Source organism: Sceloporus occidentalis, unplaced genomic scaffold (assembly GCF_023333645.1).
Source record: "Sceloporus occidentalis isolate IW3139 unplaced genomic scaffold, rSceOcc1.0.p SCAF_1, whole genome shotgun sequence".
NCBI classification, from domain to species: domain Eukaryota; kingdom Metazoa; phylum Chordata; class Lepidosauria; order Squamata; family Phrynosomatidae; genus Sceloporus; species Sceloporus occidentalis.
Genome location: NW_028316981.1, coordinates 181870736 through 181895334, shown reverse-complemented (window position 1 = coordinate 181895334; position 24599 = coordinate 181870736). Strand labels below are relative to the sequence as shown.

At 45.9% G+C, this 24599-nt stretch overlaps 1 protein-coding gene across 2 annotated transcripts in view; it reads right to left on the bottom strand.

The window, feature by feature from the left end:
• Positions 1-14988, bottom strand: part of EMD (emerin) — a 30659-nt gene extending 15671 nt beyond the window's left edge. The window contains exons 1-4 of one of the 2 annotated variants that reach the window (XM_089485417.1): positions 14896-14988; positions 11466-11560; positions 10461-10568; positions 8877-9221 (exon numbers count right to left, since the gene is read on the bottom strand). In XM_089485417.1, the coding sequence (XP_089341543.1) occupies positions 8877-9138 (262 nt within the window). In that variant the 5' untranslated portion in view covers positions 9139-9221; positions 10461-10568; positions 11466-11560; positions 14896-14988. Of the gene's footprint in view, positions 1-2960; positions 3052-8876; positions 9222-10460; positions 10569-11465; positions 11561-14895 lie in introns of those variants that run through there. The other variant, XM_089485427.1, reaches the window with a different exon arrangement.
• Positions 14989-24599: the final 9611 nt, after the last annotated feature.

Below are 24599 nucleotides of genomic sequence, written 5' to 3'. Positions count from 1 at the left end.
CTAAATGCTGGATGCACATTCCTAACCCATTCATGAAAATCTGTGGTTAGAATCATAGAATAGTAGAGTTGGAAGAGACCGCTAAGGCCATTCAGTCTAACCCCCTGCCATGCAGGAAATCTCAATCAAAGCATCCCCGACAGATGGCCATCCAGCCTCCATTTGAAGACCTCCAAAGAGGGAGACTCCACACCACTCCAAGGGAGTGTGTTCCACTGTTGAAGAGCCCTGACTGTCAGGAAGTTCCTCCTAATGTTGAGGTGGAACCTCTTTTCCTGTAGTTTGCATCCATTGTTCCGTGTTCTAGCTCTGGAGCAGCAGAAAACAAGCTTGCTCTCTCCTGAATATGACATCCCTTAAAATATTTAAACAGGGCTATCATATTACATCTTAACCTTCTTGAACTTCCTTAAACTTTAGAAAGAAGATTAAAGCAACACTGAATCTTTTGTGAGATGCATTTTTTTGGTCTGGGACCAATCTGCCAACAGACATTTAAAGGTGGGGAAATAAGAATGACAGTGTATTAGCCATATGAATCAGCACCACGGCACATGTTTGAACCAGAAGGAGCAGGACTGTACTAAACCCTTGATTAAGTTATCCTACCAATTATAGTTTCACACTGAACTGGATTGGAATTGCATCAGAGGCACCAAGGAGTGGGAGGATGGGAAACTCGTGGCCTGGGGTGGGGTTAGGGCTGTAAACCTAAATATGTAACTTTCCCAAAATTCAGAAGTAGAAGTAGCACATGGAGAGCAAAAGCATTTGTGTGGATGCTTCTGGCTTGCATCCACACTGCAGAGATAACTGAGGCTGACACCACTTTAACTGCTGTGGCTCAGTCCTATAGAATCCTGGGATTTGTAGTTTGCTGTGGAACCAAACCACTCTGACAGAAAAGCCTCAATGTCTCACAAAACTGGTTCCCAGAATTTATAGCACTGGGCCGCAGCAGTTAAAGTGGTGTCAATGTATATGATTTCTGAGTCTATCAGGTACATGGTGGAGTGGGAGGTTGGCATGAAAAACCAAAAAGATGTACATAATTCTCCAAGGAAACTATATGCACACAGCTCTGAAAGGAATGGGAAACTGGTGAGCAACTCAAGCCTCTGTTTCCAAAGGCAGATTCCAAAAAAGCTCCCCCACCCATCCTTTTGCAGGGCAGGGCAATACAGAAAAGGAAACTGGCGGAGGGAGGAGCATGGCAGTGACAGCTGCCAAGTTTTCAAAAGTAAAGAACGCTTTGCTCGCCTATGCCCACCCGGTTATGAGGACAAAGGCACAAAACTGAGAGTGAGAGAGAGACAAAGAGAAAGAGATAAATATGCAGCACAACTGGGGAGCCTAACAAGGAAGCAGGCCTAATGCACACCATTGGCTATTTCATACATCTGCCCAAATAGAAATGCTCCAGGCTGCTCCATGTGCCATGGCTTACAGTGTAGTCCCAATTGGCTGCAAGGCGAGCAGCGGACGGTGACTTTAAGCTGCCTAAGTTGGGCCACCATACCACTGTGGTGACTTTATGCCCATCAAAGAACCGTGCCCCTTGCCCACCACTACCATCACCATTCTTTGGAACAGAATATTTTTGTCTCTGCGTTTCCACAGATATTTATAGATCCAAGGGTTGTCATGTTAGCCTTATAGCAAAGTAGAATAATGTCCAACATCCACAAACAGGATACCCTTTATGGGGCCAGCCAACACGCACAAAATTCAGCAGAGCTTCGAAAGTTTGCCACATGTCTTTTGTACATTTTGGTTGGCCCCATAAAAGGTATCACTGCTTTGTGGATTTTGAATGTTATTAGATCTTTAGAAATCTAATAGTGTGAGCTAGCGCAGTGTAGTGTTTTGAGTGCTGGAGCATGACTCTGGAGATGAGAGTTCAATACGATGATCAAGCATAAAAGACCTACTGGGTGATCCTGTGCAAGTCACACTCTCTCAGCTTCAAAGGAAAGCAATGGCAAACCTCCTCTCAAAAATAAGTCAAAAACAACTTGAAGGTGCACACAGCAACAATGATTTTGAAGTGTTGGACTACAACTCTGAAGATCAGGGTTCAATTCCCCGCTCAAGCTTTAAAACCTGCTGAATGACCTTGGGCAAGTCACACTCTCAAAGTATCAAGCAGTGGTCCTGAAACAGTGCCCCTTAAGAGATTGTGGACTTCAGCTCCCAGGATCCCATACTATTGGCCAACATGACTGAGGCTTCTGGGAGCTGAAGTCCAAAATCTCTTAAAGGGCACAGTTTGGGGACCGCTGTATCAGGGGATGGCAAGGGCAAGCCCCTTCTGAAGAAACTGAAGAAAACTTAGGGTTGCCTAAGTAAAAAATGACTTGGAGGCACCCAAGAACAACAACAACAACAATCTTTACAGAAATCCTATCAATCCCCCCCCCAGCACCACTTCCATCCCTAGGATGATCAAGTACAACAACACCCCAAATCCACAAAACTGGGATCACCTTGAGCCAGGCTCACCCAAGTGCACAAAAATGCATGATGCAAGAAGCTTCCCTATAGCCAAAGTATAGTATAGTATAGTATAGTATAGTATAGTATAGAAAGATTCCTTGCATCATGAATATTGTGCATGTGGGTGGCCCAATTCAAGGAGTTCCCTGTTTGGGGGGAGATTTGGGATGTCACTATCTTTTGCTATATGGTCTCTTCTAGGATAGGGTCCCATAGTAGCCCAGTCAAGGAGAAAAGGAGGCAGCAAGGAAGCATAGGAGGAAAAGGCAGTGCCAGGGGGAGGCATGGGTGGCAGGGAGTGGGCTAAAATGGGCAGAGGAGGGCAAAGGGGGGGAAGGGGAAGAAGGGGTGGAGAAGGGGGGTCTGGGCACCCATGATCCCAGCCTAAGGGGGGTATATTAGGAGGAAAGAGGGGCTGTGAAGGGGGAGAAAGGGAAGCAGAGGAGGAGAGCTTCTTTGGGTACCTGCTGCTGTTCCAGGCGCACAAACTTGGGCCTCCCAGGGAGAGACTCAGGCAGAGAGGAAGAGGGGGCGGCAGAATCCCAGCCTTTGGGAGCCTCCTTCTTCTGCAGGCCCTGCCCCTAATCCCCACCCCATTCAGGGCTGGGCCTCCCTCTGCTGCCTCTCCCTGGCTAGAGGGAGGAGGAGGAGGAGGAGGAGGGACACTTTCTGGCTCTGTCCTCCTGTTGTTGCTTTCCAAATTCCAAGCCATGGGGAAGAAAGGAAGGAAGGGAAAGAAAGGGAAAGGAGAGGGAGGGGAGGGGGAGGCCAAAGGTGGCCAGGGGGAGCCCACTTTGGGGGTCTGACCCCCAAATGAGCCTCCTGGCGGGCTTCCAGATCTGTCCCCACTAAGCCACAACTCTCCTTGGTGCCCAAAGATTGCCCCTCAGGGTGCCCAGGGGCCCTCCTCACTGCCAAGGAGGACCAGGGCACAGCCAAAGGGAGGACCTTCGAGGACAAGGGAGGGCCTGGCCAAGGAACAGATAGACACACTCCCAGAAATGCAAACCAATATAGTATCAATGGCATATGAACACATCTAAATACAATATACGCAGACGTAAATGCCAGTAGCACAGTTAACTTTGGCGGCCTCCTGGTTTGTTCGTCAATATGTACACTATAGATTTTGTGGGTTTTTCGGGCTATGTGGCCATGTGTTAAGAGTTCCTTGGTTTCAGCAGCAGCTGTGGCATTCTCTGAAGATGCCAGCCACAGATGCTGGCGAAATGTCAGGAATAAGCTCTTCTAGAACATGGCCACATAGCCCAAAAAACCCACAAAAATCTACGGATTGCCGGCCACGAAAGCCTTCGACTTCACAATATGCGTACTGTTTTTAGTAACAAAAATCACCCCTGTGTTTTCCTGTTTTGTGTTTGGAGATCTTTAATAATAATAATAATAATAATAAATATACACTAATGTTTCTTAGTCATGCTTCAAATGGAGGATACTTGGAATTTCTCCTGGACACAAGGTGGAAATGCCGGACATGGCTTGGAAAAGGGCTTCCAGTCACCCTGATGCATCTACACTGTACAAATAATGCACTTTGGAGACACTTGAACTTCCCTGGCTCCTCCATCCTCCTAGGATTTGTAGCTTTGTCAGGCACCAATACCTTTTGGCAAAGAAGGGTAAAGATCTTGTAAAACCACAAATCCCAGGATTGCATAGGATGGCACTTTATTTCAACAGTGCAGAGCAAGGGTTCCTAAAATGGAATTTGAGGGGGTGAGACAAAGAGGGGCTTGTTTCCTCAAGTGAGGTGTCAGCACTCATTTTTAAAAAAATAAATTAAAATTTAATTGCTCAGTTTAGATTTGCATTTTATGCACTGCACTGAAAGCTTATTTTTTTAAAGTTCCATTTATTCACCCACAGTGCTGTATGTAGTTCAATTGGTGGTTCGAAAATTATTAATTAGATGTCTTCATCTTCAGATGGTATCATTTGTGTAGGGGGTGTGAACATTAAACATTTCCTAGGGGTGTGGGGCATAGAATTAATTTCCACACCATGATAGGTTCTTCTTAGTGTTTTCACCGTGGAGGCTGGTGAAAACAAAAATCATCCATTTTGCATTTGGAAAGAAACCATCAAGAAGATTTAAATATTTTTTGTTAACTTATGCAAGGTTTACCTTACCTGGTTGTTTCATTTCACATGGGGCACATGGTTAGTTTTGAATAAAAAGTTTAGTGAAACATGTTGAACTGACTGCTCTTCTCTGTTGTGGTGTAGAAACCCAATTCCTACTCTTTCCATGTTATTTCTGCCTATGGTAACCAAGGGGTGAAACAGATGGCCTCAAAGGGCTGCCCTAGGACTGCATGGGAACCATGTGCGTTGGGGCTATGGCAGCCACATGCAACTGGCCCTGATTTGAGCTGCCAACCAGCCAGCCGAAAAGGAGTGGATTTCTCCGCTCCTTTTCGGGCCAATTTTGGGCCGGCTCTTTGTGGTTTCCAACTGTTTGGGGTGTGCGTCAAGTGTATCACGCAGCCCAATGGTGGCACTTTGGGGGCCATCTGTTTGAGGCCAATGTTTCAGTTGAAGAGGTAGTGCCCAGGAACACATCTACTTTGTTAACTGAAGCATACTTGTATTTTGTTTCTAAATCTGTAGGCTCAGTTTGTCACAAGTAAGTTGCACTGATTCTTTTGTTTGCTCCTGGAGAAGTAAGTATAGGTTTGTAGCAGTTGTAGCTGATGCAATAAGTGTTTACTGAAGGTGTATACTAGTAGGTGTGCACAGGTGGAACTGGAGTGCATAGGCTGGGCTCCTTTTCAGATATCTTCTTGTTCATGTGTTATCTGTGTTACACTATCGTGTATGTTATTTAAAGCCCTTTCACTCTGCACAGTTAAGAACTATAATTCCACTTTAACTGCCATTGCTGCATATTGTGGAACCCTTGGATTTGCAGTTTAGGGAGAGGTATTTGAAATTGTCATCCAGAGAGGACTAGTGCCTCACAAAATTACAAATTTCAAGATTTCATAAGATGCAACCATGGTTGCTAAGGTGGAATTATAGTGATATAAAAATGTAGTGTGGAAGTAGGCTTGCCATTTTTTCCCAGAAAACCGGGAAAATCCCGGATTGAAAGTCTGAAAAATGTCCTGGCTGGGTAGGCTGGCTGAAGCAGCAGATCCTGAAACCTTGCAAGAAGACTCATCATCTCACTCTTGAAACTTTGGGTGGTTCTGCACAACGTGTGAGACCCAGAACCCAGAAGAGAAAGGAAAGGAGGCAAGCAAGACTTCAAGTGAGACTCCGAGAAGAGGAGAGCTTGTATTGCGTGTGGCAATACTGCATGAGATGGTGGAATTTACCTTCCAAGAGAGCACTGGTGCCAAAACAACTACAAATCCCAGAATGTAAATTGATGGCAATATATAAATAAACATCAAGAACAGCAGCAACAACTGAAATATGCAATAAAACAAAAATGTCAAATTCTGGTGAGTGGTTTTTTGCTGTTGGTGGTGTTGGCAGCATGTTGATAAGCCGCCCAATCCAGTCCCATGTACTTTTGTCCCTGTTTTGTGGAAGAGAATTATGGCAAACCTATGTGGAAGGGTTCCTAGTTTTGAAAAAGGTAGATAGAGGACTTGGATGGGCGGCTGACAATGAATCCTGGGTGCTGTAGGCTATATTTCAACAGTGCAGAGCAAGGGTTCCTAAAATGGAATTTGAGGGGGTGAGACAAAGAGGGGCTTGTTTCCTCAAGTGAGGTGTCAGCACTCATTTTTTTAAAAAAACGCTCTCCATAACTGCCATACTCCAGCCTGAGAGGGAGTTCCCCAGGCATGTCCAGCTCCATCAGGGCTAGCCTGGAAGAAGGAAGAGCCCTTCCTCCAATCCATCTGCCTTGGTCCAGGCCTCAGAGGGAGAGAAGAACCACTGGACCTCATCTCCTTTCCCTCCACCATTCCCTTCTCCTTTTGTTTCGTGTCTTTTAGATTGTAAGCCTGAGGGCAGGGAAATGTCTGATTAAAAATAATAATTGTAAGCTGCCCTGAGAGCCATTAGGGCTGAAGGGCGGGATATAAATACCTAAATAAATAAATAAATAAATAAATAAATATTTCATAAAAAGGAACAGCAAAATCACCTAGTGTTCGTTGTCTATGAAAATTCTATGAAATTCATGGGTTTTCCATAAGTTGTCAGGGGTCTTGAAGGCACATACATACACAGATACAGTTATTCAGATCCTTTGGCTGCTTGCACTAACTAGCAGCTGGATGGACCAGTGTGGTGTAGTGCTATGAGTGCTGGACTAGAACTTTGAGAGATCAAGGTTCAAATCCTTGCTCAGCTATAAAAACCAACTTGGCTACCTTGTGCAACTCACACTCTCTCAGCTTGAGATGAATTCAGTGGCAAGATTTGTTCAGAGGAGGTTTGCCATTGCCTTCCCCTGAGGCTGAGAGAGTGTGACTTGCCCAAGATCACCCAGTGGGTTTGGTAGATGAGCTGGGAATTGAACCCTGGTCTCCAGAGTCACACTCAAACCACTACACCACACTGGCTCATGGCAGTTGGCGTGACTTCCATGTAAGTGGAGGCAGTGAATCTCCTTAGGGTTTTACCTGTATTTTCACGTAGATGCTGAATTTATTTTGGGAGGAAATAATACCAGAAAGTACATATATATAAGCAGAAAATAGAAAGGGAACAAGTTCCACGTGCTGTTAGATGGTCAGCTGTTTATTCTTTTGAAAAAGCCCTACATGTTTTCCCCTATATAAAAGCAGCCCTTCTTCAGGGGCTAAAAACAAAACACAAGTATAAATCTGTTATAGATATTAGAAAACATAGGGCAACTCTAAATAAACCATATTCTATAAAAACATATAAAATTGCACTATTTTTCTTAACAAAATATACATTTATTTAGTGCTCTCTGTTATGTGCTGTTGCTGTTGTGTGCCTTCAAGTCGTTTCTGACTTACGGCAACCCTATCACGGGGTTTTGTTGAAAAGTTTCTTCAGAGGGGGTTTGCCATTGCTGCCCTCTGAGGCTGAGAGTATGTGACTTGCTCAAGGTCACCCAGCGGCTTTCCATGCCCGAGCGGTGATTCGAACCCTGGTCTCTAGAGTTATAGCTCATTAGGCAAACTACTACACTATGCTATAGGCCAAAATGTGTAGGGCTATTTAAAAAAAAAGAATAAAGAGGTAACCATCAGCACATGGAGCTAATCTCCTTTCTATTTTCTGAATCTATTTTGGAGACAAGATTAAAGACCGCACAGTTATAATTCAGGTTAAAATGTAAAGTGCAATCCACTGGCATGTCGTGCCACTGGTATGGCTATGGTAAATACTACTAATGTTGCTACTGAGGTGTCTCTGAGAGGCACCGTCACAGATTGCCTGGCATGGGAAAAGACTTTCTCTATGGCAGTTCCCAGTCCGTGCAATTGTCTGCATTTACACTGCAGAATTAATGCAGTTTGACACCGCTTTAACTGCCATGGCTCCATGTTATGAAATTTTGGAATTTGTAGCTTTGTGAGATATTTCGCCTTCTCTGTCAGTGAGCTTGGGTGCCACAACAAACTACAAATCCCAGGAGTCCACAGAATCGTGCCATGACAGTTAAAGCAGTGTCAAACTGGATTAATTCTGCAGTGTGGAAGTAACTCTTCCCTCCAATGGGAAGCTAGGACACCTCCCCACACAAATGCACACACTTTTTTCACTGGCAGATCCAGACCTTTCGATTCAAACAAGCATTTGATGATTCAGCCATCATGAAGAAAGCTTTCTCTAATGGAATGTGTGTGCTACATTTTTTATCTCTACAGTTGGATTACAAAAAATGTATACAATTTTAAACCATAGGTATTTCAACATGGAGTGCCAGAGTGGCATAGTGGTTTGAGTGTTGGATTATGACTTTGGAGACCAGGATTCAATAACCAGTAGGCCATGAAACCCTCTGGGTGACCTTGGGCAAGTCACACTCTCTCAGCCTCAGAGGATGGCAATGGTAAACCTACTCTGAACAAAACTTGCCAAGAAAGCTGCATGATAGGTTATCCTTAGAGTTGCCATAAGCTGGAAACGTCTTGAAAGCATACAACAGCAACAACATATTTAAAAGCAGGATATTAAACAAACAAACAATACATTAAATTTTTGTGGGTTTTTTGGGCTATCTGGCTATGTTCTAGAAGAGTTTCTTCCTGACGTTTCACCAGCATCTGTGGATGGCATCTTCAGACGATGCTGGCGAAACGTCAGGAAGAAACTCTTCTAGAACATGCCCACATAGCCCAAAAAACCCACAAAAAACTATGGATGCCGGCCATGAAAGCCTTTGATTTCACAATACATGAAATAATTCCTGCTAAGCCTACCTGGTTCTAGTGCCTCTGGAAGGTGAGCTTGCCCATGCAAAGCTGGGACTGCAATTTGTGCTGTTCTTTTGCTGAAGGAGGGCTTCAGACAATTATGCTGCTGCTGTCGATGATCCAAGGAGTCACCATGAGAGCAAGCTGAATCTCTAACCTGAGTTCCAGTCCTGCAAGGAATGTGAGATCTGACAGGTGGGGCTGATGGTTTGTCTGACTGAGGTGGTATCTCAGCCTCTGCGATGAGCACTGCCCCTGGCCAGGACATCTCCTCTGATGGGTGGTGGGGCCCGCTTGTGGTCTTTGAAAGGAGACTCCTATACCTCCAATGAGGCTGGACCCGTCTCGGACCTGACAAAAAGAGTGGGTAATGCTTCTGAAATATGCTCATACCAAAACCTTGGGAGGCCTCTAAGGGAAAGAGGCTCCTGTTTTCACAGCCGTGGCTCAATAATTGGGAATGCAAATTTCTGCTGAGAAATTTGTGGATTGGTGGTGTTGCAAAGGATGTCTCTCTGTGTGTTGTGTGCCTCCTAGTAATCCTGGACTTACAGCGACCCTATCACAGGGTTTTCTGAATAGGATTTGTGCAGAGGGAGTTTGCCATTGCCTTCCTCTGATGCTGAGAGAATGTGACTTGCCCAAGGTCTCCCAGTGGGTTTCCATGGCCAAGTGGGGATTTGAACTGTGATCTCCAGTCATAGTTCAACGCTCAAACCACTACACCATGCTGGCTCTGATTTAGATATACTGATTCAGTGCAGTATACTGATTCAGTAATATAGGTGTGTGTGGTGTGGCTGGAGGGAAATTTGAGTTTGCTAAGGTAATTTTGAGTTGCATGAAAAACAGTATCTGTCATCTTTCAGTTACTGTTACTGAGAAAAACCCTGTTTCTGAACACAAATGTGATCATAAATGTAAATACTTGATGTGATCAACAGTCACACACAAAGAGCCACATCTTTGTAACTGTGTAATCCCTTTTTAAAAACACCTAAAATAGTGTATCTCTTTTCTCTGTATCTATACTGCTGTAGATAAACTACTATTTATACTATTATTATACTATTATATTATATTTTTACTTTATTATTACACTATTTATTTATTTATTTATTCATTCATTCATTCATTCATTCATTCATTCATTCATTTTACAGTGGACCCTTGTTATCTGCTGGTGTTTGGTTCCAGGATTCCTGTAGATACCAAAATCCATGGATACTCGAGTCCCATTAAATACAATGGCATAATAAAACAGTGTTCCTTATATAAACTGGCAAAATCAAGGTTTGCTATTTGGAATTTATACTTTTTTGGAACATTTTCATGTAGTGGATGCTTGAATCCATGGATACAGAGGGCCAACTGTACTATTTAGTATTTTTAGTAGTTACACAGGAGTGTATCTCTTTATGCTGGTGCCCTCTACAGGGGAAATTGGTTTGTCATTGCTCAGCTGGATTTTAATCCCCCCCCCCCCATTAGCCTTCTGGGAAATTTCCACCCTTCTTCTTTCTGTAGGCGTGTCTGTATTCTGCAGCATTTACCAGAAAATGATGCTTTTTTTTTTAAAGTCAGGCACACCTGAAACATCAGAGCGTCTAACTGGAATCTCCCCAGCAATGTGATTATCTGGGAAGATCTGCGGAGTTACAGCAGCATGACTAGTCTTGTGTGCCTCTGTCCTTGCTTCTGTAATAGAAGAAAAGGAAAATTAAGATCTGCAAATAAAGGACTGAAGTGTCAGTCGGTAGCATTTTATGAAACCATCTGGGTCAGACCATAATCCTTCTACCCTGTTTCCAACAGTGGTCAACACAATGCCTCCATGCTCACAAGCAAAGAACTATGTGCTCAGTTATGCACTGTTCTCCGTCTTTGTTGTCTGGGATCTGAAGGTATACACTCGTCCCTCCATGTTTGCTGGGGTTAGAGGCACAGGACCCCCGTGAATGTGCAAAAAACGCAAATAACAAAAAGACTATGTTTTTACCTGAGAGAACACCTCTCTAGGAATCTCTGGGTTCTCCAATACAGCTCTGTGGTCAATGTCTGTCAAACATTGGCCATAAGATTGCGCTGGAGGAGCTACAAATATCTAGTGGAGTGTTCTCTCTAGGAATCTCTAGATCCTTCAGTGTGACTTTTGGTTAAAGTTGACCATAGAGTTGCACTGAGGGACCTAGATATTCCTAGAGAGAACATATTAATAAAATCCGTGAATCAAATCCACAAAAGTCAAAGCCGCAAATGTGGAGGGATTTGTGTACTGTTTCTGAACATTTAGAGAGCCAGCATAGTGGTTTGAGTGTTGGACTATGACTCTGGAGTCCAGGATTTGAATCTCAGTTTGGACATGCCTTTAACACAGAGCCAGAGAACAGCCTTCACCAGAGCTAGATTCGAACAATTGAATTCAATGGTAAGAACAGGACGGTTTCAAAAAATACCTTATCATGAAAGAATATGTATTTGTGGAGCCCCAGCTATTGAGGATACTCCACATATCCTGTTTGACTGTTGTCTTTATGATAAGAAGAGATCACACTTTTTACAACCATTTCCCTCTTTGTACCAAAGTCTGCTCACCTGCGTAGACTACTGGGCTTCCTGGCGGAGGCTGATGCCATCCCAGTCTTTTCTCATATTCATAGATTTCTTTTCGTACAGTTTCTGTGTTGTTCCTGGAGGATGGAATCCAAGCAGGTGATTATAAAAGCCTGGGGAAGTTTGTATTCTGCAACATGGGCATTTGCAATATTGGTTGGGGATGATGGGAATTGACTGGATGGCCCTTGTGGTCTCTTCCAACTCTGTGATTCTATGGCCTGTTACAGACAGCCAAAATAAAGCTGCTTTGAGTCACAGTGGAGGTATGGTGTTTCAATGATGCATGTGTCCTAAGAGTACAGAAGCCACACCAAAGCCACGCTCCAGGCTTTCTGTATTAATGTTGCTCATAAATTGTAAATCCTGTATATCACCGAATGTAATAGTAATAGTTGTGACAGCTAGCAAAATTAAAATTATACCTTTAAATTACAATTATCATAAGCACAGCCTAAATGTATTTACATGCACATAGTTTCATATGGTTAAAGTGAAAATTTGGTAAGATGTTATTTTTTGTAAAGACCATTTTAAAAGAATTGTTTTTAAAAAACAAAACAAAAAAACCCGTTATATTAATTTTAAAACAAAATAACCTGGGCTGGGCCCAGGCATGAGGAAAATGAGAGCAAGCATTGTGAGAGGCAAGCAAGGGAAGCGGCACACTGCAAGCAGATCAGATGAGGTGAGATAAGGTGAGATGAAGTGAGATGGGAAGGAAATGGTGAGAGTGCTGGAGTGCAAGGAGCAAGGGAGAGATGCACTGAGAGGACATGGAATGAGGTAAGAAGGGAGTGGGAAAGACAGAAGAGCAAGTGATGCAAGTGGCGGAGTACAAGAAATAAGTGCAATGTGCATTGCAACCACATGAGATGAGGAGAGGAGGGAGCAGGAGAAATAAGGGTGTGAATGATAGGATGTGTAATGTACAGGCAAACTCCACTTCAGGAACGCAAGCTCTCAGCAGATTGAGAAAAGCTTTATTCAGCCATCAGAGTTGAAAACAGCACACAATTGTTGTCAGGACTGAAGGTCCTTCCAGTTACACAGTATACTGAAAGTCCAAGCAGCCCTCCCATTTATCAGCCTTCTCCCCATTTGTCAATGACTCAGACTATTCAGTCTTCCCAGATGTCATGGGAACTGTTTACTCACACATGCATCTTGCTAACTTAAATACAGTCGGCCCTTCTTATACATGGATTTTTTTATACACGGATTCAAGCATCCACGGTTTGAAAATGTTCAAAAAAGTATAAATTTCAAATATCAAACCTTGATTTTCCATTTTTTATAAGGGACACCATTTTGCTATGTCATTATATTGAATGGGACTTGAGCATGCACAGATTTTGTTATCCACAGGGAATCTTGGAACCAAACCCCAGCGTAAAACAAGGGTCCACTGTACACATAAAAGAGGAATTCAATTCACTTCTAGAATGTAAGCTCTACTAGGGAAACAAAACAGTGTTACAAGGAAGAAGATATAGAAAGGATGAATATTGAGAAGTACAAGGATAGTGTTGAGGGAAGAATTGCCTGCACATCTTCCACACTGGATTGGCACTTGCTTTGAAATATGTGTGTGTGTGCATTACACCAAGGAACACCATTTGGCATTTTCAAGGAGGTAGCTTGTATGTTAGCCTTTTGCAGCAAAACAACAGGATCCGTTAGCTACCCTTGTCTACTGAAGATTATCTATCCTTAAAGACTGACATATTTTATTTGGCATGGGTTCTTTCAGACTGTAGCCGCCTTTAATAGATGTAAGGAGTATTGCCTCATTTGGTTGATATTTACACGCATCAGTGGATGGGAGGATGTAACTAGTGTGGTAAGAGGGAATGAAGATATTAAAACGTACAGACATTAATCATTACCTTAGCCAGCATTAGCAAACAACAGCTGGGTGGCAGGCACAGATGAGCTCCTTAGCATGTGCATTTTGATGAAAAGTTGAATAAGTAAAACAAAGTTATGGTAGACTGTTTTCTAAAATATTTATTCAGTATCTCTGGTGGAAATTAGGCCATTTCCACCCCTTCAGTTATTGTCTTTTATTTTCCTCTGCATCTTGCTCTCTGAAACACTTTCTGGGACCTGTTGCCTTATTTTCATGGATCTGTAGCTTTACATCATCAGTGAAAAACTGATGGCAAAAATGTATTAATCTGATGAAAATACCATTGAAAGTGTTTGTGCATGACAATAGTTTACTGTCATTCTGGTTTGCCTTTCCTTTATAATTCACTACAAATGTACATCCCCATTTCATGTTTTCTTCTACCTTTTAATGTCCAAACAAGGTAGAAACTGAAACTAGAGCTGAGGCAGATTATAAAGTTTTTCTTCATTAAGTGCTTCCAAACAAACCGGATTGGTTTGTTTGGAAGCACTTAGTCATACATCTCCGATCACATATAATGGAAAATTATGTTAAATAAACCTGCCAGGGAAATAGTACTTCGGCCCTCATAAACATCCAGAGAGGTTGAAATGGTCGCATTCACTGCTAATGGGAAAGCTGTTAAGGAAATGCAACATGGGATATACAGTGAAAGAAATAAAACATGTATGTGAGAGTCAGGATGACACAGCAAGAGCAATTAGGAGCCACACAGGTGTAAAAGGTAATGTAATTAGCAAGTCCTAAATGCCAAGGACAGAAATGCAAAGTGAATAATTGAACACACCTGAGAATTGTTAAGTGGACAAGGTGAAATGATGAAATTATTAATTATGGGATGAACCAAGAGAACCAATGAGAGTGGATGTACACGCCCACTGGGTGGATACTGACAAGAGTGGGTGGTGTTTTCCAAGGGCTATAATAATTGCTATGAATCCCAATGTATTTTGTGGGTAGTAGTGGAGTAGTGTTGTATTGGATAGTTTTGGAGCTGGATATAGTAGAATAAAGTAGATCTTTTATATAAGACTACTGAGTTGTCTGGTGTCTTGGGTGAAGATACAAGAACCAGCTGGATCCTGAAGAAGTGTGAAGACTTCTGTGGAAGCAAGAGTGAGAAGGCTTGGAGAGTTTGTCAGGGTCTTCAGCCTATTCTCTGTAACTCTGCTGCTTTAGAGAAAAGCTTTATCCACTGGCCAAAACTGGTCAGCGCCGGTGCGTAACAAGGTGGTGAGTTCGAGCCTGAGGTGAAGAGCTACAACTCCCATCATCCCTGACAAAAGCTACTGTTTCTCAGCACTCCTTTACCCATTTATAAAATGGGAATATAAGTGGCAGTAATTAGAAGGATACTATGAGCATTAGTCAGATGAGGAAGCATTTTTATTTTAGCCCTGGTCATCTAGGTTCATTCTGTTTTTGCTGGGTTTCTGAATCCTACTCTCCAAATGCTTGTAAATTTGCTTCAACTGGAAGAAAAATAACAGTCCATACCAACTATGGGTCCATGTTTGAGCCCATATTTCTTCAGTTGGGCAAGGAGTTCATCGTCTGTCAGATATACCTTGTACTTGTCCATGGTGCTGTCTATAACATGAAAAGGGAGAAAATGCTATAGCCAGTGACCTCCAGATGTAAATTAATCAACAGATGAACACACATAGAAATATTAACACAAAATAAAAATAGAGGTCCACATCAGCAACCACAACATATTATTTATTACAACATTAAGACAGGTGCTAAAAAACACATATAGGTTTAACAACTGATAAATTGTTAAAATATCATTAGACTACCTTTAGAATTAGAAAAATTAAAAACATATCCTTTAAAACACCAACTATTTCTTATTATATTTTCCTATTTTTATTATTTTAACAAATGACTTTGAAGCTAAACATAGGCTCAGGACAATCTGGACAGCTACAATTTCCCTCTCAATGACTCCAATAAGTGTTCACCTTACTACAGTGAAGTTTGCAAAACAAAACCAGGCTCCCACCAAATCCATTCTATAAGGAAGCAAAAACTCAGGTGGAACACCAAAAACTAAGTTTGATTTCAGTATCAAAGAAATGGGGTTATACAGAGAGCGAGAGACATCTGGAAGGATGCCGAAAGGATGGAGACAAAGAATAACTGCAGTAAAGATCCTTTTTATTTTCTGCTTTGTTATCTTGTGAAGGAAATAAGGCACTTTAGAAATAGGCAGCTGCTTTCATCTGCCTTCTCAATCACTAGCAATATGTGACCCTTGAAAAAGTGCATCCACAATACAGTGTGCCAACAAGATCCTGGCCAAAAATGTAGTTGAAACATTAAGAACTAAATTAAAAGCATAATAAAAAGCAGACCACTAAGAAGAAAGCTAAAGCAGCCAACCAGGGAAAGCTTCCCTGAGCAGCAAATCAGCAGAGATGTCAAAGATCTGACCAAATAGATGGTTCTTTTTCTACCAGACAACATTGTCACATTTCTTCCATAACTGGGGCAACTTGCTAGTTATCTGCAAGGCAACAAGGAAATACTGTCAGCCCTCCTTATCCACAGATTTTTTTAATCCACAGATTCAAGCATCCACGGCTTGAAACTATTTTTTACAAAGTATACATTCCAAACAGCAAATCTTGATTTTGCCATTTTATATAAGGGGCACCATTTTGCTATGCCATTGTATTTAATGGGACTTGAGCATCTACGGATTTTGTTACCCATGAGGAGTCCTGGAACCAAACCTCAGCAGATACCAAGGGCCCACTGTACATAAGATTGGAATGGTTTCTTCTCTTGTCCTGTCTTTCCTGTATCTTCTTGGCATCAGAAATGTATGCAGTGGTACCTCTTCATTTGCTGGTTTTAGGGGTGAAGGACCCCCATTGATGTGGAAAAACCACAAATAAAAAAACACTATTCTTTTTATCTAAGATAACACCTTCCTAGGGACTTTATCACATTGAGAAAATCGGGGGTTTAAAGAGTCAATATCCTGGGGAAATCGCATGATCATGGTGAAAATTTTCACACAACGTCGCCATTATCATGCTATTATCCCGTGAATCAAATGGCAAAATCTTTGTGTTATTGTGCAATATTGACAACAGCATAGCGATATGCTCCTATCTTTTTCTCGTAGAATGGGCAGCATTGTTGGGTAGTAAGTATTAATTCTGGAGTGCTGGCATTGAGGGCCATCATGGTGCAACGATCGGTGCATTTGAATATGACTCTAGAGACCAGCTCAACTGATGTTTTAAGTTATTGCTGTGCTAGAAATGTAAGGATTGAAAGGAAATTTCAGAGTTCTCATATAGGGCATTATGCTCATCCCCCTCCACCCCCCATAACTGTTTGTGTGTGTGTATGCGTGTGCGCGCACCTTCAAGTTGCCTGTTGACATATGGCAACCCCATGAATTTCATAGGGTTTTCTTAGGCACAGAATACTCAGAGGTGGTTTTGCAAGTTCCTTCTTCTCAAATATAGCCCACACCACCTGGCATTCATTGGTGATGTCCCATTAGGGTTGCCATAACCCGGCTGCAACCGGGATTTTCCTGGTTTTGGCGGCACCTGCCTGCTCACGTCACAGGTGCCGCCAAAAACCGGGACAACCCCGGTTGAAGCAGGGTTGCTCCATAAGCCGCGGGGCCTCGATGCCCGCCTCCTCCTCCACCTCACATGGCCACGCGGAGGAAGAGGAGGGCAGCGAGGCCTGGGGCGGAGGAGGCGAAGGGGGAGGCGCTGCCTCCTGCGCTTGGCCGCGCCACCCTCCCCGCCTCCCTGCGGCCCCCCACCCTCTTTCCCGGCCTCCTTGGAGACCGAGAAGGAGGGGAGGCCCTGGCGATCGCCAGCGGCCCCGCGCCCTCCTTCCCAGCCTCCAGGGAGATCGAGAAGGAGGGGAGGCCCTGGCGATCGCCAGCGGCCCCGCGCCCTCCTTCCCAGCCTCCAGGGAGACCGAGAAGGAGGGGAGGCCCTGGCGATCACCCGCGGCCCCACGCCCTCCTTCCCGGCCTCCAGGGAGACCAAGAAGGAGGGGAGGCCCTGCGATGGTTAATTGGAGCAATAATTTATTACTCTTATTTATTAACCAGCAATTTATTAAATAGTAATGAAATGATTTATTTCCCCCTAGAAACTGGGTGCTCTAATTCATCTTCCCAATGTTTGGAATACTTTCATAAATAGAGTCCTAGAGATGGAAGAGACACCCAAGGGCCATCCAGTCCAGCCCACTCTTCTAACATGCAGGAATACATAGAGTCCTAGAGAAGGAAGGGACCCCCAAGGGCCCTCCAGTCCATCCCCTCCTTCTGCCATGCAGGAATACATAGAGTCCTAGAGAAGGAAGAGACCCCCAAGGGCCATCCAGTCCATCCCCTTCTTCTGCCATGCAGGAATACATAGAGTCCTAGAGAAGGAAGGGATCCCCAAGGGCCATCCAGTCCATCCCCTTCTTCTGCCATGCAGGAATACATAGAGTCCTAGAGAAGGAAGAGACCCCCAAGGGCCCTCCAGTCCATCCCCTCCTTCTGCCATGCAGGAATACATAGAGCCCTAGAGAAGGAAGGGACCCCCAAGGGCCCTCCAGTCCATCCCCTCCTTCTGCCATGCAGGAATACATAGAGCCCTAGAGAAGGAAGGGACCCCCAAGGGCCCTCCAGTCCATCCCCTCCTTCTGCCATGCAGGAATACATAGAGTCCTAGAGAAGGAAGGGACCCCCAAGGGCCCTCCAGTCCATCCCCTCCTTCTGCCATGCAGGAATACATAGAGCCCTAGAGAAGGAAGGGACCCCCAAGGGCCCTCCAGTCCATCCCCTCCTTCTGCCATGCAGGAATACATAGAGCCCTAGAGAAGGAAGAGACCCCCAAGGGCCCTCCAGTCCATCCCCTCCTTCTGCCATGCAGGAATACATAGAGCCCTAGAGAAGGAAGGGACCCCCAAGGGCCATCCAGTCCATCCCCTCCTTCTGCCATGCAGGAATACATAGAGTCCTAGAGAAGGAAGAGACCCCCAAGGGCCCTCCAGTCCAGCCCCTTCTTCTGCCATGCAGGAATACATAGAGTCCTAGAGATGGAAGGGACCCCCAAGGGCCATCCAGTCCATCCCCTTCTTCTGCCATGCAGGAATACATAGAGCCCTAGAGAAGGAAGGGACCCCCAAGGGCCATCCAGTCCATCCCCTCCTTCTGCCATGCAGGAATAAATAGAGTCCTAGAGAAGGAAGAGACCCCCAAGGGCCATCCAGTCCATCCCCTTCTTCTGCCATGCAGGAATACATAGAGTCCTAGAGAAGGAAGGGACCCCCAAGGGCCCTCCAGTCCAGCCCCTCCTTCTGCCATGCAGGAATACATAGAGCCCTAGAGAAGGAAGGGACCCCCAAGGGCCATCCAGTCCATCCCCTTCTTCTGCCATGCAGGAATACATAGAGTCCTAGAGATGAAAGAGACCCCTAAGGGCCATCCAGTCCAGCCCCTCCTTCTGCCATGCAGGAATACATAGAGCTCTAGTGATGGAAGGGACCCCCAAGGGCCCTCCAGTCCAGCCCCTCCTTCTGCCATGCAGGAATACATAGAGTCCTAGAGAAGGAAGGGACCCCCAAGGGCCATCCAGTCCAGCCCCTTCTTCTGCCATTCAGGAATACATAGAGTCCTAGAGATGGAAGGGACCCCCAAGGACCATCCAGTCCAGCCCCTTCTTCTGCCATGCAGGAATACATAGAGTCCTAGAGATGGAAGGGACCCCCAAGGACCATCCAGTCCATCCCCTCCTTCTGCCATGCAGGAATACATAGAGTCCTAGAGAAGGAAGGGACCCCCAAGGGCCATCCAGTCCATCCCCTCCTTCTGCCATGCAGGAATACATAGAGTCCTAGAGAAGGAAGAGACCCCCAAGGGCCCTCCAGTCCAGCCCCTTCTTCTGCCATGCAGGAATACATAGAGTCCTAGAGATGGAAGGGACCCCCAAGGGCCATCCAGTCCATCCCCTTCTTCTGCCATGCAGGAATACATAGAGTCCTAGAGAAGGAAGGGACCCCCAAGGGCCATCCAGTCCATCCCCTCCTTCTGCCATGCAGGAATACATAGAGTCCTAGAGATGAAAGAGACCCCTAAGGGCCATCCAGTCCAGCCCCTCCTTCTGCCATGCAGGAATACATAGAGCTCTAGTGATGGAAGGGACCCCCAAGGGCCCTCCAGTCCAGCCCCTCCTTCTGCCATGCAGGAATACAGAGAGTCCTGTAGATGGAAAGCCCTGATGATCTGATTTTTGATTTTTTAAAATGTTTTTGTAATTTTCTAATTTTTCTTTTGATCTGATGTTATTTCTTATTTTAGAATTTTAATGCGTGTCTTTTTGTTTTGCTGTGAATGTCATGTTTTGTTTTGAATTTGGCCTCTTTTTCTTCGTTTCTTTGCTGGTGTTTTCCTTTGGTGTCTGAGGAGGGTGCAGAGCCGAAGAGCAGCCAGCAGAGGGCGGCGGAGAGCAAGGCCTGGAGCGTGTGTTCCAAGTGACGTCACAGGCAGCCGCAGAGAGGATAAGAGCACGTGGAGCTCTGCCAAGGTCGGGGATGCAGCGTGGCTCCCGGCCCAGCTGAGCTGCCTCTTGGCCAGCAGGTCGCCGGTTCGAGCCCCTGGAGGCCCTCAGGTAAGTAATGCAGAGATGACTCCCGACGCCAAGCTGAGCTGCAGGATGGTCAGCTTGGAAACCGGTGGAAGTTCCTTTTGCAAAAAGGCGGATTAAGAAGGAGGGAAAAAGAGCATTCAAAACATTCCTATCAGTTCAGCTCATCAGCTGCAAAAGAAGAATTCTTCCATTCAATTCTTATTGGAATTCTTTCATGTCCTTCAGTTTTATTTTCTCCTATTTTCCTCTGGAGGCTGTCATCTGCATAAGGAGCCACAGCCCTGCCTTGGACTTTGGGGGGATCTCCTCCCTTGGAGGTCCTTCAGCAGAGTCTGGACGCCCAGCTTGGGAAGAATGTATTCATAACCTAGAGTTATAGATGTGTAACTGGTTTGCTATTCATGAATATGCTATTCAATCATGATTGTTGTGGCACTATTGGCACGATCATAAATGCTCCCTAGAATTCGCCTTCAATCCCTTGAAGCCCCTGGAAGTGATGGAGATTGGGTGTGGACTCACCATGTTATCCTGAAGCTCATTCGACTGTGCCACAGATCTCCATTGCTCTTATGGGAACCCCCTGGAGTTTAAGGTGGGTTTGGGGGGGGGCTGTTGATACCTTAGATCATTCATAGCTATGTTTATGTACCTATGAATGAGACAGGATCACAGACATTACCTTTGGGACTACACTGCCCAGAATCCCCCGGTCAGCATGGCCAAAGGCTGAGAAACAAGCTCAGCCTCACTATAAAGTACATTGAGGCAATTGCCTCAGGCATCAGATGCTGGTTGAAGCTGCAGTTGCAATGGGTGCTGCCACACTGCAGATTTCAGGCAGTTTGACACTGCTTTAACTGTCATGGCTCCATCCTATGCGATCTGCATTTGTTGCAACACCAGGGCTCTCTGACCAATTACAACATTTGAGTTCTAGTTGAGCCAAAAAATGAAGGCACCAACTCAGATAGACTATCTTTTCAAGGCCTTTTAAAAGAAGGGTCCGGACAGGTCTGTGCCATCCATCACTGCCATGTGCTTCTGGAACAGGCCTGCTGTGTCTGTTTCAAGGGAGTTGGGTTTCAACAACCTGCTTCTCTGCCTGCCATATTCCCCTGGCACTGAGAAAAGGAAAACCTTTTCTCCACCTGGCGATGGGAGGGAAGGCTTTGTGTTTCCAGAGGAGCAGGCAGCAGGAACAGGCTGATTTAGTTAACTAGTATGTGGCAGGCAGGCATGCAACAGGTGCAGATAGAGAGACACTGTGATGTCAGAGCCAGCCCAAGAAATGTTGCTGCCTGAGGCAGGACACTCAAAGGTCCCATTCCCACTACCTTTTAAACCGGATCGCAAATCGATTGGAACTGGCTTAAATGACCCTGGTTCACACGTAAACCCAATGGCTGAAATGATGCAGACAGGAGGGCCATGCACTAGACCCATTTAACCCCCATCTTTTTTACTCTGATTTTTTCCAGTGTCTTTTGGGATAAATCAATTCCTTGCAAGTGTGAACCAGATTTCGGTTGGAATCGATTTAAATTTGCCCTTTTAATTTGCAGGAATACATAGAGTCCTAGAGATGGAAGAGACCCCCAAGGGCCCTCCAGTCCAGCCCACTCTTCTGCCATGCAGGAATACATAGAGTCCTAGAGAAGGAAGGGACCCCCAAGGGCCATCCAGTCCATCCCCTCCTTCTGCCATGCAGGAATACATAGAGTCCTAGAGAAGGAAGGGACCCCCAAGGGCCATCCAGTCCATCCCCTCCTTCTGCCATGCAGGAATACATAGAGTCCTAGAGAAGGAAGAGACCCCCAAGGGCCATCCAGTCCATCCCCTTCTTCTGCCATGCAGGAATACATAGAGTCCTAGAGAAGGAAGGGACCCCCAAGGGCCATCCAGTCCATCCCCTCCTTCTGCCATGCAGGAATACATAGAGTCCTAGAGAAGGAAGAGACCCCCAAGGGCCATCCAGTCCATCCCCTTCTTCTGCCATGCAGGAATACATAGAGTCCTAGAGAAGGAAGGGACCCCCAAGGGCCATCCAGTCCATCCCCTTCTTCTGCCATGCAGGAATACATAGAGTCCTAGAGAAGGAAGGGACCCCCAAGGGCCATCCAGTCCAGCCCACTCTTCTGCCATGCAGGAATACATAGAGTCCTAGAGATGGAAGAGACCCCCAAGGGCCATCCAGTCCATCCCCTTCTTCTGCCATGCAGGAATACATAGAGTCCTAGAGAAGGAAGAGACCCCCAAGGGCCATCCAGTCCATCCCCTTCTTCTGCCATGCAGGAATACATAGAGTCCTAGAGAAGGAAGGGATCCCCAAGGGCCATCCAGTCCATCCCCTTCTTCTGCCACGCAGGAATACATAGAGTCCTAGAGAAGGAAGAGACCCCCAAGGGCCATCCAGTCCACCCCTTCTTCTGCCATGCAGGAATACATAGAGTCCTAGAGAAGGAAGGGACCCCCAAGGGCCATCCAGTCCATCCCCTTCTTCTGCCATGCAGGAATACATAGAGTCCTAGAGAAGGAAGGGATCCCCAAGGGCCATCCAGTCCATCCCCTTCTTCTGCCATGCAGGAATACATAGAGTCCTAGAGAAGGAAGGGACCCCCAAGGGCCATCCAGTCCATCCCCTTCTTCTGCCATGTAGGAATACATAGAGTCCTAGAGAAGGAAGAGACCCCCAAGGGCCCTCCAGTCCAGCCCCTCCTTCTGCCATGCAGGAATACATAGAGTCCTAGAGAAGGAAGGTACCCCCAAGGGCCATCCAGTCCATCCCCTCCTTCTGCCATGCAGGAATACATAGAGTCCTAGAGATGAAAGAGACCCCTAAGGGCCATCCAGTCCAGCCCCTCCTTCTGCCATGCAGGAATACATAGAGCTCTAGTGATGGAAGGGACCCACAAGGGCCCTCCAGTCCAGCCCCTCCTTCTGCCATGCAGGAATACACAGAGTCCTAGAGAAGGAAGGGACCCCCAAGGGCCATCCAGTCCATCCCCTCCTTCTGCCATGCAGGAATACATAGAGTCCTAGAGAAGGAAGAGACCCCTAAGGGCCCTCCAGTCCAGCCCACTCTTCTGCCATGCAGGAATACATAGAGTCCTAGAGAAGGAAGGGACCCCCAAGGGCCATCCAGTCCATCCCCTCCTTCTGCCATGCAGGAATACATAGAGTCCTAGAGAAGGAAGAGACCCCCAAGGGCCATCCAGTCCATCCCCTTCTTCTGCCATGCAGGAATACATAGAGTCCTAGAGAAGGAAGGGACCCCCAAGGGCCATCCAGTCCATCCCCTTCTTCTGCCATGCAGGAATACATAGAGTCCTAGAGAAGGAAGAGACCCCCAAGGGCCATCCAGTCCAGCCCACTCTTCTGCCATGCAGGAATACATAGAGTCCTAGAGATGGAAGAGACCCCCAAGGGCCCTCCAGTCCAGCCCCTTCTTCTGCCATGCAGGAATACATAGAGTCCTAGAGATGGAAGGGACCCCCAAGGGCCATCCAGTCCATCCCCTTCTTCTGCCATGCAGGAATACATAGAGTCCTAGAGAAGGAAGGGACCCCCAAGGGCCATCCAGTCCATCCCCTTCTTCTGCCATGCAGGAATACATAGAGTCCTAGAGAAGGAAGGGACCCCCAAGGGCCATCCAGTCCATCCCCTTCTTCTGCCATGTAGGAATACATAGAGTCCTAGAGAAGGAAGGGACCCCCAAGGGCCATCCAGTCCATCCCCTTCTTCTGCCATGTAGGAATACATAGAGTCCTAGAGAAGGAAGAGACCCCCCAAGGGCCATCCAGTCCATCCCCTTCTTCTGCCATGCAGGAATACATAGAGTCCTAGAGAAGGAAGGTACCCCCAAGGGCCATCCAGTCCATCCCCTTCTTCTGCCATGCAGGAATACATAGAGTCCTAGAGAAGGAAGGGATCCCCAAGGGCCATCCAGTCCATCCCCTTCTTCTGCCATGCAGGAATACATAGAGTCCTAGAGAAGGAAGAGACCCCCAAGGGCCATCCAGTCCATCCCCTTCTTCTGCCATGCAGGAATACATAGAGTCCTAGAGAAGGAAGGGACCCCCAAGGGCCATCCAGTCCATCCCCTTCTTCTGCCATGCAGGAATACATAGAGTCCTAGAGAAGGAAGGGATCCCCAAGGGCCATCCAGTCCATCCCCTTCTTCTGCCATGCAGGAATACATAGAGTCCTAGAGAAGGAAGGGACCCCCAAGGGCCCTCCAGTCCATCCCCTTCTTCTGCCATGCAGGAATACATAGAGTCCTAGAGAAGGAAGGGACCCCCAAGGGCCATCCAGTCCATCCCCTTCTTCTGCCATGTAGGAATACATAGAGTCCTAGAGAAGGAAGAGACCCCCAAGGGCCCTCCAGTCCAGCCCCTCCTTCTGCCATGCAGGAATACATAGAGTCCTAGAGAAGGAAGGGACCCCCAAGGGCCATCCAGTCCATCCCCTTCTTCTGCCATGCAGGAATACATAGAGTCCTAGAGATGAAAGAGACCCCTAAGGGCCAACCAGTCCAGCCCCTCCTTCTGCCATGCAGGAATACATAGAGCTCTA